The following is a 19,046-nucleotide window of genomic DNA, read 5'->3' as shown; positions in this document are numbered from 1 at the left end:
CAACCCTAGTGCACCGGGTGCACCCTTGCACGTAATAGCAAGGACCATAGTAGGGAAATAAATACATCCCTGCCGCTTGACAGTGTTCATCCGAATGCCTCATTCTTGTCTAAGTAAGTGCTATGGTGGTCGTGTTACGACGTCGGCGACGCATTGCCAAGTCGAGGTTTTCTTTTTTTCACAGAGGGATTTTTCGCCAATGCGAAGTCTTCGCATAGTAACTTTTCCCTCAACAAAGTCTAGCTTATTCCGCTTGCTATAACCACGCCAATCGTATCAACCGCGTTTAAGTTATTGTCCGAAAGCAAAGTCGACCGCAAAGGACACATGCTGCTCGGCTTCAATACCTCCGATTCTCGACTTTTCACTTCTCATTTCGAGAAGTCGATGCCATACTCACAGCTATCGGACGAGCAAAATACTAAAATCTTCTCGTCAATGGAAGCTTGGTGCCATCACACCCGCCACCTCGTCTCGGATCCCTTGAGCTTATTTTAATCGAAGATTTTGTGATATTGTTCGGATTATTTTTCAAACTCAAGTTGATTTGTTTCAACTCAACTTGCGTTTGAGGGGATGTTAGCAATATTATGATATTTAGATATCTCTTAAAAATATTTAGGATATTTCCTATGATTTTTTTTATATCTATTTTGATTATGTATATCGGATTTAATTACTTTGATTTCCTCTATCTAAGCTTATAAATAGGCTCTCCATGTACTCTTTTCGATATCATCGAATTATACACAAATTTCCCATATCTTATCTTCCGCATTATTCTTAACTGCGACAATGCGATGGTTTTTTTTTCCTTTGTTTGATAGTCCATTTTTTAGATTTTTCGTTATCTAAATTTTTTTAAAAAAATCCCCCAAACCTTCAACCGGCTTTTTTATGGTTTATTTCCTTATGTTCGTTTGATTTTCTTTTATTCTTTTTTCTAAAATGGCTGACGTGGCTATCACATCATCACTTTCCTCTCCAAAAAAACGATAAAAAAAGCCACGTCAGGTTTTTCCGTTAGCCAAATTGGACGGAGTTAACATAGAGACTTCATTGCACCAATTTGACAAGTTTTAGGAGTTGATTGCATTTTTTAGAAATTTTTAGGACTCAATTCTACTTTTGTGTTAAATTTTAGGACTTTCGGTGCACTTATCCCAAAATATTACTCAAAAGCGAGTGAAAAAGTTCATAGAAGTAATTTATTAGTTTAGTATCTCGAAACAATATCTCCCAATACCACCCGCTTGGGTGGCGCTGCTGGAGCGCGCACTCTTCCTCTCGCAAAAGGTTGAGTGTTCGAATTCCGGGCGCCGCAGGGTGACTTAACCGGTGGCACGTGTGTGGTGGCTAGCACGTGTCGCCCCCAGGGTTTACTCCCCGGTTGTCGGCCGTGCGGGGTTCCCTGGGTTACCAAAAAAAAAAAATATCTCCCAATCAAAGAACTGCTTTCACTGGAAGAGGTATTAGATTTCACAAGAGCAAGAGAATTTAAGAAAGTTCATTTGATACCTTATTATGTTCATAGGCTAATAGTCAAGCTGAATCATTATAGTCGATCTTATTAAGAAACAGAATCCTACAGATTGAAATTCCACCTTGTCAACATACGGTAGGCCTATATAACTTGAAAGAGGTCTAGAACAAACATAAGTCCATATATGTTGACATATGATCAAACACCTGTAATCCCTTTGGAAATTACAGTCGAGTGCCCAAGAGTTATATTGCAAACTAATGTAGTAAGGAAGACTATGACGGTAAATGTATATGAATTTAGATGAGTTGGATCAAATTTGAGCATCAATACTAAAGCATATTATTGCTCAGGGAAAATTATCCAAAATTCCTAAACTTATTGTTATACGGCCAATTCAGTCCTAAACTTTTCAATTATGCCAATTTAGTTTTAAACCTTTTGACAATTTGCTAATTCAGTCCTAAACCTTTCAATTGTGCCAATTTAATCCTAAACCTTTTGAGGATTTGCTAATTTAATCCTAAATCTTTTAACAAATTAATTGTAGTTTTTTCGGCTAATTTTGGTTAGAAATCGCTGACGTGGTAGTGTAGTCAGCGATGGTTGTTCTACGTGGCACGAAAGGTGCTGACGTGGATATTTTTTTTATTTTTTAAAATATTTTCCAAATTTTCCAAATTTTTATTTTTATTTTATTTTCTTTATTTTCTTTTTTCTTCACTGGGCAGGCGGGAATTCAAAAAAAAATTTGAAAAAAATTAAAAAATTATCCACTTTAGCGCCGGCTGCACCGTCTAGGACGGTCGACTGTAATTTTGATCAAAATTAGTCAGAAGGACTATATTGGCATTTATGACTAAATCGGCACGAGTTAAAGGTTTATGACTAATTTAACTGCCATGCAATAGATATAAGAGTTTTTGGACAATTTCCTCTCATTGCTTGAAAGAAAAGAGTTGCCAAGGCTTATAATAAGCATGTCAAGATAAAATAATTTGTCATTGGTGACTTGGTATGGAAGACTACTGTACCGATTAATAAAAAATAACGAGTTCGGTAAGTAGTCCCCAACTTGGGAAAGGCCACACCAAGTGATTAATGTACTGAGTGGTAAGGCCTATCGATTGATGGACCAAAATGGTATAATATTGTCACGATCGAGAAAGGGAATTAATAAAAAATCTTTCATCCAACGTTGTGGAAATTGAAGTAGAGTTTGAGTTTTGTTGTAAACCAAGCTCCGAGGGAATGAAAGCTTGAGCGAAATGTCGAAGATGAACCCACTATGAAGGTAAAGGTCAAAAAATATAGTGAAAAAGTCACCAAAAACTCCAAATTATACCTATCGTGACATATTTATTTTGAACCTTTTTTTGTGACATCAAACACTTTAAACTATGTCCATTGTGATACATTTACCCAAAACTTTTTCTTGTGACATAAAAAAACTCAAACTTGTATCTATGTTACACATTTACCTTCCGTCAAGGTTCAGTTAGATGATTTTTAGATAAAACAATGTCGTTTTTATTTCATTGAAGCCATGTTAACACTGTTTGTTTCTGGCGTCCATGTGGGTGGATTTTTAACGGTTCTCATTTACAGAATTAATTTGACGAAGAGTAAATGTGTCACACTGGGCATAATTTGGAATTTTGGTGGCTTCTTTCTTAACTTTTATTACCGACAAATAATGAATTTGATCGATTAGTCAGTTTAGTCATCTATAAACAAGGAAATTGATTTGAGGGATAATGAGAAATCGTTAGGCCATCGGAAGAATCATCGACAACAGGTGAGAGGAGTTATCGGCAATGACTATTGCCAGTCGACAATGCTTAACAATGATCCATCACACAAATTCTACTTAGTGTTGAAATTAAAGGACAAGGAAGATGTGTCGATTTCAATATCAAATGACGGTTCCTGTACCAAGTGACGGTTGGCAAACTAGATGACCTTGGAAGTTCTGCACTTCAAATTCCAGAATCTGTTCTTCATTTTCCTCCAAAAATTTCCTATTCTAGATCAACGCAGAGCCCCTACTTTTTCATATAAAACCAAACTCAACCTTTTTGGTGAAAGATTTTTCACTTTCGGGGGATGAAGCAAGTATAACGAAAACTCTTGATGATAGACAACAAAGAAATTGTGCACAAAAGCTGCCTGTTTTATAGCATCAAACCGTTAACATCATGTGAGTGCCACAATGATTTGCATTCTGTTTCTTGTAATTTATGCCTTATAATTCTGAATTACACATTATTTAAGCCACCATGAGATGCAAAGTTCTTTCCCTGTAAAATTCTCTCAAAGCCAGGGAGAATTATAAATCGGGGTCACCACAGATTTGACATGCAGGTATTTGTGGAGAGCGTCCAAACCGAGATCTCTCCCGAAGCCACTCATCTTGTAGCCGCCGTAAGGACAGTCGTTGTCCATCGCAAAGTAGCAGTTTATCCAGATGACGCCCGCTCGGATTGACCTCGAGACCGTGCTCGCCAGATCTATGTTCTTCGTCAGAACCCCCGCCGCTAGACCGTACCTCGTGTCGTTGGCCCTCTTGATCGCCTCCTCCACAGTTCTGCAATCCGTCGTCAAATGATGAATGTCGCACAATATACTTCGATAGTTCTGTATGTTTGTTTTAGCTACATATGGTACTTGCTCGATTGCAATGGAACCGGGTAAGTAATAGTTTCGGGGACCAAGTTTTACTCACTTGAATTTCATGAGCGACATGACGGGGCCGAAAATCTCATCCTTCACGATCATGTTGTCCTCCTGATGAAACGAGAGAGTTCGACGATAACGCAAAGCAGTTTGAAGTTCAGTTCCTCTCAAAATAAAGCTTCATGTTCTTTAAGGAATGTTTTGTGGATTGATAGTGTACCTTGACATTTGTGAAGACTGTTGGCTGAATGCAGTACCCTTTGGTGCCCAGACGCTCGCCCCCTGTCAAAAGCGTGGCTCCTTCTCTCTCTCCATGCTCGATGTAAGAAAGTATCTTCTCAAACTGTTCCTTACTGGCCTGGGATTTAGCGTAATTCGTGTTAGGCTAATTGTCAACCATATGCTTTGTCGCAAAATCTAGCAGGTTCTTGCTACTGCTAGTGTTCGTTCTTACCTGCGGTCCTTGACGGACATTCGGATCAAACGGGTCGCCGACTGACCAAGCCTTCGCCTTTGCCACTAGCTTCTTCTCAAACTCTTCATAGATCCCTTCTTGAACATACACACGAGAGCCTGCAACGCACACTTCTCCCTGAAACAGAGTTGAATCGAGAAACCGTCTTGATTTCGAGTATTCGGAACTTATCTCTGTTTTTGCAATTGCCACAAAAAGTTCAGACACTTACCTTGTTGAAGAGGATACCGGTTAGAGCAAGATCAGTAGCGGTATCTAAATCAGCATCATCAAAGACTATAAGAGGCGATTTACCGCCCAATTCAAGCGACACTTGTTTCAAATTGCTCGTCGCTGCAGCCTGCATCACGATGCGTCCTACTTCCGTTGATCCCGTAAAACTGACCTGAAGTGAGGTTTTCATACGGCATCAATCAAGCTAAAAACTCACCAGCACAGTCACAGAATTCAACTGATATTATATCGTTCGATAATAGAAATTTTCACGAAAGAAAGAACCCAAAAACATACCATATCAATGTCCATATGACTGCTTATCGCTGCACCAGCTGTCGATCCAAAACCAGTTACAACGTTGATCACTCCGTCAGGAACACCGGCCTGATATAAAGCAAACCAAGATTTAAAGGCAGAAACTTTACCCGAATAATTTTCATGTGTGTCCTCTTTGTTTTTTTTTTCGACAATTGTTTGCCGTCTTTAATATTTTGATAAGAACCCATGGAAATTTACAACTAGAAAGCTTAACCATCACTTCTAGACTAATAAAAGGTGAAATTATTTCATTTTATCTACTGAAAACTAATTCCATAAAATTAAATTATCTACTTATTAATACAGTTACATGCTAGAAAAAATGACATCTGCTCTGAAAAATCATCTTTTCCAAGTTGATTGAGGTAACCGGGGAATGCTCCTCTAAGGGTTGTTGTGGTGACCTTGACCCTTGGCATCATTGCTACCTTAGGAGTGCTACCGACCAACCCTATTAAGGCTGACTGGCAGCATATGCACCTTGTTTAAAGTCTCGGCGGCCAGACAACCCCAAGGCACCTTGTTCCCCTCTATATGTTTTTTCTTCCCCAGAAGGGAGAATATCCCTTCTGGGAGAGACCTTAGGAGTTTACAACCCCTAAAGCTTAAGGGAGAGACCTTAGGAGTTTGAGGTTTTTAAGGACCTGCTCAGGTCCACTAACCATCACTTCTAGACTAATAAATGACCAAAATTACTTCAATTTGTCTACTGAAAACTAATTCCAAGTACTTAAATTATCGATTTATTAAAACAGTTACATGCTAGAAAAAATGACTTTTCTGCTCTCAAAAAGCATCTTTTCCGAGTCGATTGACGTACCTTCTTGGCCAAATGAGCGTAAAAGAGAGCCGATAGAGGGGTTTGCTCAGCGGGCTTCACGACCATGGTGCAACCAGCTGCCAATGCTGGGGCGACCTTGATAAAGAAATTGCTGGTCGGGAAGTTCCAAGGGATGATGTGCCCAACCACACCAATTGGTTCCAGCAACGTGTACCCGTGAAGCTCAAGCGACATCTTCAATACCTCACCGTGGATCTTGTCCGCTGCGCCGGCATAGTACCTGAGACATGTGGCAGCATGAGGGATGTCCACGGCCTTGCCTATACTGAATAGCTTCCCGGCGTCGATAGTGTCCAGAGCGGCTAGTTCGTCTATGTTCTCTTCGATCAAGTCCGCGAATTTCGACATGATCCTTCCTCTTTGCTGTTGATGAAATTTATAATCATGTCATATAAAAATTAAAATTCATGAACATTAGGATTTAGAATGAAATGTGGCTTCCACACAGAAGACGATGTTCCGGAAGTTTGGATAAAACTACATGAATTTTTATTCTTTTGGCCACGAGACTGTTATGATTACCAAATGAAGATTATAAGAAAAAAAAGGAACAAAAAGAATGGCCTTGCGTTACCAATTGAAATATAACAATGCTACTATGCTCAATTAAACGGGTCTATAAAATCAGTTTACTAAGTGATGCGTCAGGCTATAAGTGACCTTTCAAATCAGTGAACCACATTCAAGAATCTATTATAGTTTGGCGCATCATCTAACAAACCGATTTTTACAGTCTAGCATTTTCTGTTAAGATAACACTAGACTTTTGTCTCCATGTACACTTCTCTAAATTCAAGAAAATGAACCAAAATATATGCTGTCTGCGAAAACTGAACTAAAACATATGTTGCATATGATAACTAGCAGTCCAAAGGGGCATTCCTGGCATTCATAACAAATGCAGTGACTAAGTATAAATTCAATCGAGTCGATCATGTCTCAAGAACAAGTAAACTCTACCCTTAAAGAACACACCGTAACATTCAAAGTGCTAAAGTTAGCTATGCTGAAATATTTATTTCCCTAATCTAGCATAAACACAACTGTAACATCCAAAAGAATATCTGTGCAACTGCAGCAGCATCTGGCTATAAAATTGGAAATATCATTTAAGTTGACTATGCACTCTGGCTTCTATGATTGATCTAAGAATGTTCTTCAACTTAATATACGACGGAGATCAATTTTCCTACCAAAGAAAATTCCCCATTTTATTTATGACATAATCATAAATATAGATCAAATCTGACTGGTCCCTAATTTGGTGATTTCAAAGATGCAAGCAAGAGGAGGAGGACGGCGTTGACCCTAATAAACAAGGGAGGGAAAAATGAAATAAAAATATCTTGTCCATGACTATAGTGGCCGAGATAATGACAATTAAAATACGATTTTGAGCAAAATAATATAAAAATTATTTATGTTGGTAATTATTTTTCAATTTTCCCCATCTTCTGGGGGCCCACAACAGTATTTAATGGCACCGTTGAATTGAAAGGCAGCGTGGAAATTGAGTGGTTCCGATTCCAAGGGATTAAAAAATTTACAAATTGATGAATTTCCCAAATTGATCTTTTTTTGGTTTGGTTTTGTGTCCTTTTTGCTAATTATATTAATTTTCCGCACAAAACACATAATACACATTTGTAATTATCCGTAACAAAGTATGGGTATGACAAGGAAGAACAGAGAGAACAAAGAACGGAAAGCACGGAAACCGATTCGCCGAAATCAATTTACTAAATAGGGTGCCGAATTCTAATTTCTAAGCGATTGTTTTGCTCAAGTTATCTCACACAGGCATCCCGGGTAAAATTATAGTGTAATTTCGATAAAATTATGTACATAAGTGAATTTGTGAATTAATTTCTACTGGTATTATCTTCTCAATTTGATGGAATAGGAACCTGTGATAAATAAACACAAGAAAAAGAAGAGAGAAAAAAGGGGGAGAGAGAAAGGAAGGGACGCACGTAGCCGGACATGCGCGGCCAAGGGCCATTATCAAATGCTTGGCGGGCAGCTTTGACAGCCAGATCCACGTCCTCTTTGTCTCCCTCTGCAACTCTTGCTGTCACTCGTTCATTTCTCGGATCTACGGTCTCGAATGTCCTCCCTGTCCATCCAAGTTTCATTCGCCGTCATAACCAAGAAACCCAGAAAGGAATAAAAAAAACAAGAAGAAGGAACCGACGAGAACAAGAATTTGTGGGGACTGCGAGTTTTTCTATGGTCAGCTGCAATACGGTGTGCGTAAGATTCTCTCAAGGTCAATCTTGATTCAGATGGTCGATGCTCTGTTTTTTTCTGTACTCCGAACAGAGCAGTTAATTTCACTCATCGAAAACAGAACTGCTCGAATGAGAACTTTACTTTTCTTTTTCTTTTCTAGAAAAAAAGGATAACCTAGCAAGAGCAGAGAACTTTGCGAGCACATCTGCCTGAGAGAAGAGTGCGGTGAGACACGACAAAACCGTGCAACGAATCTTCATCAAGGCAGTGCAAAAACTTGACAAGAAGCCGGTGAATTCTACCTTTGACGGAATCGACGAACTCGCCATTGATGAAGAGCTTGGTGAACTTGATCTCCGGAACAAGTTCATCATAAGTCTTCAGGCTCCCGTTTGTATTGCTCTGGTTCTCTGCCATCTCTCTCTTCTCTGCACTCAAACTCTCTTCACTCTTTTGGGAGCAGGAGGGAGGAAGGAGGTCCCTTTAAATAATATATAGTCGTTTTCCTTCGGGCAACACGTAGGGGTATTTTGGGAAGAGAAACTTTTGTGGCAATATTTATATATTGCTCATAGGTGACAAGGGAGGAAAATCAGTCACCAACGCCATTGGTCAAATTCAACGCCGGCTCGCAATTCGTGTTCACAATATTTAATTATCGGTAAAATTGTTAGCCGCACAAAATCCTTTCGAGAGTTCAAGACACCGGTCAAAATTGATGCGAAGACAAATGTAAATCGGCTAGATTTACGTGTTGGTTTCTTTTATCACCATGCAAATGATATGTCTAGCGGCCGGCAATATCATGACATTTTTTTTTCTCCTTTTTCCACTCAAGGATGGAGTTTCGTTATTATATGGTCATTGAAAAGTTTTGATCTCCACATGCGGTATTTATGATGTAATAATTGTATAAACATGACGATGATTGAGTTCTTAATGATCCACATTTTTTTTTTGTCATACTTAATGATCCGTATGAATATTGCGGAAAAGGACAAAACTCTTTTAAGTACAACTTAACAAAATCATTTTAGGTTCCGTTTGTTTTATGAAAATGGATGATTTAAAATATATTTTCCTAAAAATAATTATTTATATCGCTTGAAATACTTGATCAATGAAAAATTTTTCATTATCGATAATTATTTATGTCTAAATATTTTCGTAGATAATGAAAAAAAAATTGTTCGTTTATTATTTGTTAAGCGAAACAAGCGATTATTTTAAAAAAAATATATATTTTTTTAAATCATTCATTTTTTACGAAAGAAACAGTACCGTTAATGACGACGTACTTTTAGTTAGGATGGGTGACATGAGATTCAAATAACGAATTCATCTTCTTCTTTTTTATAAAAAAGTAAGGCATGATCAATACGTGTGTAGTCACGCCTCACGTGTTGACCCTGCCTTCTTTTTCCTTCATTTATATATATGAAATTATTTGAGGTTTAGAAGTCAGAGAAAATCAATTAATAGATTGTTTTTTCCCTTTTATTTTCATAATAGATTATCATTTGAATCAGAATACTTAATCTCAGTACAACAAACACATGACATTTATTGTAGAGATAAAAAGACTTACAACTTTGAAATTAATGTGTGGAGTAACTTTTATATTTTGCTTTTTCTGATGCAAGTGTTTTGAAATTAACATCTTCTGTAAATCTTATGGTGGAAGCATGTTGACTTATTTTCCCTTTTAAACACTTGAAAACTTCTAAAATATACAAATAGTAACATGCTAATTCACATATAAAATTGCACAAGTTTTAAAATTTAGAATAACATTTTAAATGTCGGCAGAAAAGAAATAGATTGCTTTTCACTATTTAGAAGCCAAAACAAATAAACTCTAATTAATTATTCAACTGTGACACAAGGGTAAGAAAATATACATCATTGAAAAAGATTAACGGGCAAAAGAATGCGAGTATCGCATGAAATAGTCGATAAGTAAAATGAAAGGAGGGAAAACTTTCAAATGAATAATTATCGGGCTTTTTTAATGATTAAATGAATGCATTTATGTTTTGTAGAGTCATGGATTAGGCGTATGACATAGATTTGGTGAACTAACTCACTATCATGATACCTTCGGTTGTGATACACATTTATGTTTAAGGCTTGATCTACATAAAATAAACGATTTAGTGGGGTCCTTTCTCCACTATATATTATACTTCAGTATTTTTCTCCCTAATATTTTTTTTATCAGCAGCCCTACAAGTAGAGTGGTAAGAAAAATAGAAAGAAATCAAGAAAACTAAATGCAAGCCGGCCATAGAATTGGGTCAGAGCGAGCTAAAAAGCATGTTCAAATTGTAGACAAGCACGGATCACCTTATCTTTACTTAAAATATATTTTTGTACACCGAATAGCACACATTAGTTTCTTTTCGAAAGTGACCCAAAAAAAATTATTTTCGAAAAATAATCAATTGAACACTGCGACTAACCAAACGGGCAAAGTAATTTCGTCGAGCCGATCCATGCTTCAAGTGCTTTGATTTTGGTAATTAGTTCGATTTGAATTATAAAACTGCAATAGAAATTTTGGTCTATAAGTTTTTTATTAAAAAAACTTTATATAATAGATCTATGCTCCATCTTCCACCGTTTTAAGGTAGGGCATGCATAACGAAGGGAATTAAAGGGCTTAGCTAGGAGCTGATAAAGTTGGGTACAGAAGGTTCCATTTGGTAGCCAAGATAAAAGTCAGGACGGGATAAATTTCCGGGTTTTGTCCCTGCCAAAGACAGGATAAGGTTTTATATATGAGAGATATAGTCTGGATAAAAATATCACATGGGGAAGGTGGGATAAAGGTAGATAGTATTTGTAATATCCACGGCATTAAAGTTATTTTTATCGAATAAAAACTTCTTAAATTAATAAAATTAAGATAATAATTAATTATAAATAATATTTGAACTCTAATATAAAAAGGGAAAATTCAAAATATAAAAAAATCAAGTTTTGTTTTTATTTATTACTATTTATATACGAATTTGAATTTCTTTTCTATTCTATAATATAGATATTCTATATATATTTAGTATTTATATTTATCCCATATTTTAGGTATATTAGGATAATTTATTATTTAATAAATTTTTAATTAAGGAATGATGGAAGGGAATAAAAAAGAAAAGCAATTGAAAAAAGAGAGGGAAAAATAATACCTAAATAAAAATGAAGTAAGAGAACCCAAATTTTAAATGAACAAATTCAAACTTGAAAATGATCTTTCTAATTCTCGAAGAATAAGGAGCACTAAGATTTATAAAAAGGAAAAAGAAAACTACCCTCATCGTCTCCTTCTACTTCACATCTCCTGGTTTGTGTTAAAGCTTCACAATTACTCCATAATTTTTTGGTTCATGTCAAAGCTCCACGAAAACGGCTAGCGAGTCAGCTCTTTATCCTTTGTAACCCTCTTGTTCATGTCAAAAGTCCACGAAAGTAGCAAGAGAGTTGAAGCTCTTTCTTCTCCATAACTCGTAGTTCATATTGAAACTTTACAAATTCACAAAAGTAGCAAGAGAATCAAAGAACTATACTTTTCAAAATCACGAAGATAAATGATCTTGTTTTCTCTCTCTTACTAGTTTGGGTATTCACTAGTTGATCTACCTATTCTATATTGCTAATGCTCATTCACATTTCTTGTCATAGTTGAACTCGTGGCTCAAGAATGTTGCAATGCGCTTGTTTGCTATTTAAGATTTAAATTCATATAATAATCTTGGATATTTTTATGGAGGTTATCTCCATTTTTGCATTGTGGTTTGTTTAATAGTGAATCGTAATAGATTTTTACTATTTTCGATTGTGCATTTTTAGGTTCGTTTGCACTATTATGCGATTCATAATATGAAATGAAAGTATTTGGTTTTATTACTATGATTCAGCAAATAATGTATATAATATAGCAAAATCCATGTATTTTTTTTTGTCATATTCTGTCCAATCCTATCATGACTAAAATCCAGATAACTAAATGCAGCCTTGAAATATGCAGCGTGTCCATCACCCCAGCTTTGTTGGTGCAAGAAATATGACCCTCCTTCCAAAAGGTTTCTTTTGTGCAATTGCTACCGCAAATAAATCCACATGCGCGACTTCTAAAAAAGTGTCAAAAACTCTAATCAGTTAACTGTCATGCTCGGCACTCGTTTTCATTTTCTTTTCGTTCTTTTGGCCGGACATTACTCAACAATCTACTCGATCAATTTGGTCAATGTGAATTAAAGAACTTAGACAAATTAATGTCACCTCCATGTCATAATCCTTTGTTCTCCTATTGATAAAGATATATAAGGACTATTTCAATTGGTTGATCATTTTTGGGAAAATGACACAAATAGTCCATGAACTTTGGTCCAATATGCAATGTAGTTCTTGAACTTTTAATTTGTTCAATATGGTCCCCGAACTATAACCCAATGTGCAATATCGTCATTGGACTTTTAATTTATTCAATATCGTCTCTGAACTTTTGATACATAATTTAGTCCATGAATTATACGAAATTGTTTAATATAGTTCTTCCATTAATTCTAATTCGTGGATTACATTGAATATTTTTATTGAACATATACCAAAAGCCCAAGAACCATATCAACAAATTAAAGCTTCGGAACCACATCAATATTATACTAAAAGTTCATGAATTACATCGAATAAATTAAAAGTTCATGGATCACATTGCACATTGAGCCAAATTTCATGGACTATTTGTGTCATTATCCCATCATTCTTTTTGTTCTTTTTGTTTGGTTATAGACCGAAGGCAAAAAGGGACAACCAACCTAACATTACCTCTGTTAGATTACAGACCGAAAACCAAAAGGGACAACCCACCTAACCTACCCTTTGCTTATTGCAGCAAGAATGTCCCTCTTGCTACTAAATATCCCAAACGGGTTCTTTTGTGCACTTGCTAACCGCAAATAAATCCACGAGCGCAACTTTTAAAAATCAGTCGAAAACCTTAATCACTTGACTACCATGTTCCGCGCTCGTTATTCATTTTCTTATTTTTCTTCTTTTGGATTGTCAATTCATATATGAACATTTATCTCATGTTAGACATGAAATCTCTCGTGAAGGACGAAAGAACCCTAGAAATGAAGGCGAGATTATGTCCATTTGAAAAATATTGGAATTTTTTGACTTAGCATAGAAACTGATTTCAAAATTCTATCTATAATGAGTGCAAATCTCATGGTGTTATCATTCTCTTCTTTTCTTTCTCTTTTCTTTTTCCAATCTGATTCGACCTTAGCCTCTTGTTGATCTGTACCATCGATCCCAATTTTAGAGAAATGCATACCCTTTTCTCATTTGGGTCTATTCAATGCGTTACTTTCTAGGTAGAATATACATAAAATACTTCACCGTACACAAGTAATAAACCTTTTCAAGCAATGACTAGCCATCGACATCGTGAGCTCCTTTTGCTAGCTTACATGCATCTACGTATTGCTACATTCATCGCCTCCTCAAACTTTCTTCATTTGACATTTCTAGAAGACTTAGAGGTAAGGAGATATTATATTTTTCTAGCAAAAAAAAAGGAGATATTATATTTAATAGTAAATAATCTAATTCACAAGTAATTGAATTCAATTGCACACCATTTGCTCACGCAAGCCATGATGACACTCTTTAATAAAAGTGATCATCCGGTGAATTGATTGGTGCAATGTAACATACTTTTAGGTTCCATTTGTTTCGTTGAAAATAATAATTTGAAAATATTTTTCTAAAAATATCATTTATATCGCTACAAAAATGAATCAACGAAAAATATTTTCTCCGTCCATGAAAATTATTAAACAAATGTTTAGACATAATTTTTTATCAATAACAAAGATACTTTTCGCTGATTAAATATTTCAAGCGATACAAGCGATCGTTTTTAGGAAAATATTTTTAAAACCATTTATTTTTCCCGAAATAAATGGAGCCTTGGCCGCTAGAAAGCAAGTAAAATGGGTAAATTTTTAAGGGTTATTATATTTTCCCATGAAGATAAAGTTTCTCAAGAACATTGCGCACAAACGAAGGTTGCGGTTAGATAATTAATCGTCTTTTACAAAGTTAATTCTCGTGCATGGTCCAGTCAAAGGGTAAAATAGGCAGCTTGCGTAGCATTGGTCAGCGATACTGATCGTCGTAAACTTACGTAGTTGTTCAAATCAATGCACATCTTCCCACCAATGAGAAACGGTCTTCTTCTTTAGCTGGCCTTTTCTTTTATCAATTCTTTAGTTCGTCTTGATAAGAAAACAACGGTAATCGGGTCATCAATTGAAACGAGATGATTCTTTTGCTACAGAAAAAGTGGCATATTAGATAGGGAATTGCTTTGAGTGTTTCATTGATGAAATCTGACTCCTTCTTTACTTTTCGTTATGTTGAAAGTTGAAAATGAGTGTGTTTTAGTCGTTTAGAGGGTGGGACACTGAATTTGAAAAATCAACTTCAAATCATAAACTAGGTATCAAGTACGCGTGGTTGTTCTTGTGCTCTTTAAAATTTGCAATCAGTATCGCTGTCCGAAAAAATCTCTATCCGAATGTAAATAATCAAATTGGGCAACTTGTAAATTATGAAATGTTTCGGAATGATAAAATTTGAAACTTATTGAGGTTTACAAAAAGACATCATAAAGGAAGAGGTTGTAAGCAACCTGTCTCTACTCGAAATTATAGGTAGCTATTGTCGTGTAGTGGCGAGAAATAGTGAACGAGTGAAGTCAAGAATGATCAGCGGTTGTCATATCTTTGAATATGTAAATTAGTGGCGTGTATTTCTCTAACCACTTCGATATTCTTAGCGGGGCGATAAGAGTTTGGTCATATTAAAGTATTTTAACGAAATAATAAATAACGGAGAAATTCAGAACATTCTCATAAATATGAGGATGGTCATCAAATTCAAAAAGTTTGATTTGCAATTGATAAACATAGATATATTTACATCCATACTCACCCCCACGACAGCATCGTCGATTTTCACAATTTCTTTATTTGGTTTTTTCTCAAAATCAAAACTGGCGATGGTAACGATGGTCAGACCAATAATTGAATTCGCTCTTGTAGTAGTCGCAACCCATCTGGTCAGATCGTGGATATGATCAAATTGACATTGTGGCGATGAAAATCCATATCTGGGGGAAATCCCTAAGTTATTAAACAGAAAAAATTGATGGTCTAGATGTCACCCTTTGATATATACATATATATTTATTTATATTATTCATAGAAGTACATAGCTTGTGTTTTATTAGTATTAAGGTAGTAAGGAGCAATCATCTTAAGGTCATCGAATCATCAAATTGACTTCTTTGTAGTAGTTAGCCTTAGCCAGCTTTAATTATTCAATACAAAACTTAAATTGTCAAGATAATATAAGTCTATGCAATGCATCGGGTCATCATGTCAAAAGGTCAAAAGGTTTATAATTCAATTGGCACAATTGAAAAGTTTAGGACTGAAGTCGGCGAGGTCAACCCCCGCCTGAGGCCAGTCACCGACCATTGCAAAGGCCCGGTGAATAGTGGACGAAAAAGGAAAAAAAATATTAAAAAATTTCAATTTCTTTTAATAATTTACAAAAATTGTCCACATCGACAAATTCCGGCAAAAATTGGCCGAAAGTACAAAATCGGCAAATCATTCAAAAGCGTTCGTGCGACTCAATCAAAACAACCGAAAGATTTAAGAATGAATTTGCATAAGTGGAATAGGTTTAAAACTTTTGGGTGAAATCTCCCTTTTTCCCTATGCATTAAAAATGTGTATTAAGGGACTTTGACAAATGATGTTACCCCAATGTCGTAAAAAAATCCCTTACCCTTGTATTGATAAAGATATCCAACTGCTATTTCAATTTATCGATTAGTCTTATCTTCTTGGGTTAGAGTCCGAAGACACAAAGGGAGCAATCAACCTAACAATCCCTTTGCATATTGCAGCATGAATTCCACGCTCGATATCCAATGTTCGATCCGAACCGTGATTCCTAGACGAGCGAAAGATAATCCCTCGAAATGAGGTATACCCATCACCGCAGCTTCGCTCGTGCAAGAAATATGATCCCTTCCATAAGGTTCATCCTGTGCAACTACTACAACAAATAAATCCACAGCTTCGTTGTTTATCTCTAATTTTCTCTTCCTTCTTTGATTGTCCGTGCTTGTATTAACTTGATGTCTAGGCATATGACATCTCACGTGAAGAACAAGATAACCCTAGAGAAGAAGTCAAGATTATGTTCATTTGTATTGTATTCGATTTTCCTGGACGTACTGTAAAAGCTGATCTAGAAATCCTATCTACGATGATTGCAAGCAAACCTCACGTTGTCCTCGTTATCTCCTTTTCTTTTGTTTCTTTCCTCCCCAGTGTGGTTTAACCTCAGCCTCTTGTTGATCTCTACCCTCGATCCCAACGTCCGACTATTGCATGAATTTTTTCATAAAGTTCTATGCGATGCTTTGTGTGTTATTTTCGAATTAGGAAAAATCTTAAATTTATTACATTTATATCAACTGAATTTTTAAAATTTAGCCAATTTAGTACTAAATCTTTTGGCAATTTGTCAATTAGTCCTTCAGCTAATTTTTGATTGAAAATCGCTGACCTGGATAGAGATTATCTTACGTAGAACGGGCGTCTCTACCACCACCATTCCTAATCTTTTTATCAGCATGGCCGTATGCCTACATCAATCTTTTGCCAATTGCCTTCATCCTACGCAAGGCCATGGACCAAAGTGAAAGCAATTATTTAATCATTTCAAAATATGCAATTCCTTAAAAAGTCAAAAGAATAAAAAGGAGGAGGAACAAGAAGTGGCCCCGGATAAGGGGTTGATTTTCTTCTTTTATTTTTTTTGTAATAATTTGTGCTTCGAAATTAGTCGTGTGATTCGTTTGCTTAAAACGTGTTGCCCACCGTGACATTAATTTGTTTTAAGGGAAGGTCGTTGCCCGGAAGAGGTACAGTTGAAGCTGTATCCACTATCCACAATCCAAACAAGAACAGTCGTGATAGGGTGGGTGGCCATAGTATATATGCATACCTAATCAAGTATCTTAGATTGGATAATTCTTGATCGTGGAGTTGGCAAGGTAGGTATATAAGTGATGTCTAGATTATCATTCTCGTGATAGGGTGGGCTATTCCACGAGGACTGTGGGTATAAAAAACTGTTGTTTGTTAGGCGCTGAGAATTAATACATTTCACAAACACATCTCATCGAAGATGTTAGACACCCAAAAGTGATCGATTTTTTGTTAGAATTGACAAGCGACAGACTTATCCGATAATAGAAGAGTTTGATGAACAACAAAAATCATTGATGAAAAGAGCAATAACTTGAAGAGCTTCGACAACTCACCAAGGATGTTAGTAACAACAAACATCGCTTATCGATGAGAATCCTCACTAGGGATGAAGTCATCTACATTGACCTCAGAATCGCCGAGTATCGATATTTTCGGATATGTAACTTCTTTTAGATAAGTGTTACTAGATATTAGTACTTGGTGGTTATGTTTATTGCCACTATTTTAGGGTCTTGTAATTTCTTGTGTATAAGTGTTGTAACTTCCTGTAACTGCAAATAGGATTAAGAAATTATTAGTGCTAATGACACGATTAGGAAGTTATCTTTTCAAATTCAATAACCACTTGGAACCGTGGATTGTGGGCTTTAAATAGCTACATTGCACCCCACAATCAATCACATAATCTCGACGTTAATTTATATTTATCTTTACTTTTCCGTAATTTAAATGGTCGTCGCATTTCCTCCAGCTGCAGGCATTTAAATTCATTGACATTTACTTTTTGTCCAAAATCAACAAAGGACTTTTCACAACCTTTGTCGATTTATATCTATCTATCTATCCATATTCTTGAAGAATATTTCATCGACACTTTTCAATGAAACATCTTTTTGACACACTTGGTGGGACATATTTAGTTGATTTGAGGAGATTACAATGGCAAGAACTAGAAATGAAAGAGTCCAACAATACTACCGAGATAAAAAATAAAAAAAAACTACCCATTACCACAAATTGAAAATGAGACCGCCGCGCATTTTGATACTTCAGCCACTGGTAGAGCAGCAAAAGATACTCGGCATGAGGAAGTTGATCATCCGATGCATCAAACTAAAGAGCAATTGAGGGATGTTGCTCCAAATTTCACCATGATATCAATCAATGGTTAGAAGAGCAATACAATGATATAGCCATTCACATTGTGAGTGACATGTCAGACGTGATCAAGATGATCATCATCAACAATGTGAAGAACGCCATATCGAGGCCAAGATCGTTCAACCAACCACTATAAACAAATCCAGTGGTATCGTGGTACATTCCTAATCCCTATTCATCTTTTAAGGCAAATGTTGGTCAAAATAACCATATCGATAACAATAATTTGGCAAATCATTGCTTAACAAGCAGATCAATTGCCAAATATTTGATAGGCTAGTAACTCCATCAGTACCACCCAATGCGAATATTCATGTTAGGCCTAACATGCCGATTAACACAGATAATTCGACAAGATCAGCATCACCGCCTAGAGGGAAAAATGGCCAAGCAAATATATAATTGAACATAGTATAGTTTGTTGAGAAGTTCAACAACGATTGAGATTAGGCATGAATGTTATCATATATATATTTATAGGAAACTACATTCCGGATAGATCGATAATTGGTCTTTTCCAAGAGGTTTCAAAATGCTTCACTTTGTCGTTTTTTTCTA

General features: G+C 36.0%; 1 protein-coding gene across 1 annotated transcript; it reads right to left on the bottom strand.

Annotated features, from left to right (window-relative positions):
• Window positions 1–3,775: 3,775 nt before the first annotated feature.
• LOC115690443 (aldehyde dehydrogenase family 2 member C4-like) lies at window positions 3,776–8,710 on the bottom strand. The gene is made up of 9 exons (XM_030616777.2): window positions 8,544–8,710; window positions 7,983–8,125; window positions 5,989–6,372; window positions 5,145–5,234; window positions 4,846–5,019; window positions 4,614–4,751; window positions 4,380–4,517; window positions 4,209–4,270; window positions 3,776–4,070 (listed from the first exon to the last, which is right to left on the bottom strand). Exons 1-9 carry the CDS (start codon window positions 8,656–8,658, stop codon window positions 3,797–3,799), a joined length of 1,518 nt encoding a protein of 505 aa, XP_030472637.1. The 5' UTR covers window positions 8,659–8,710; the 3' UTR covers window positions 3,776–3,796.
• Window positions 8,711–19,046: the final 10,336 nt, after the last annotated feature.

Source organism: Syzygium oleosum, unplaced genomic scaffold, assembly GCF_021117445.2.
Source record: "Syzygium oleosum isolate NSW1041296 unplaced genomic scaffold, Sole_v2.1 Sole_v2.42, whole genome shotgun sequence".
Taxonomy (NCBI): Eukaryota; Viridiplantae; Streptophyta; class Magnoliopsida; order Myrtales; family Myrtaceae; genus Syzygium; species Syzygium oleosum.
The sequence above is the reverse complement of the archived record's forward strand: the minus strand, read 5'-3'. Positions and strand labels throughout refer to the sequence as shown.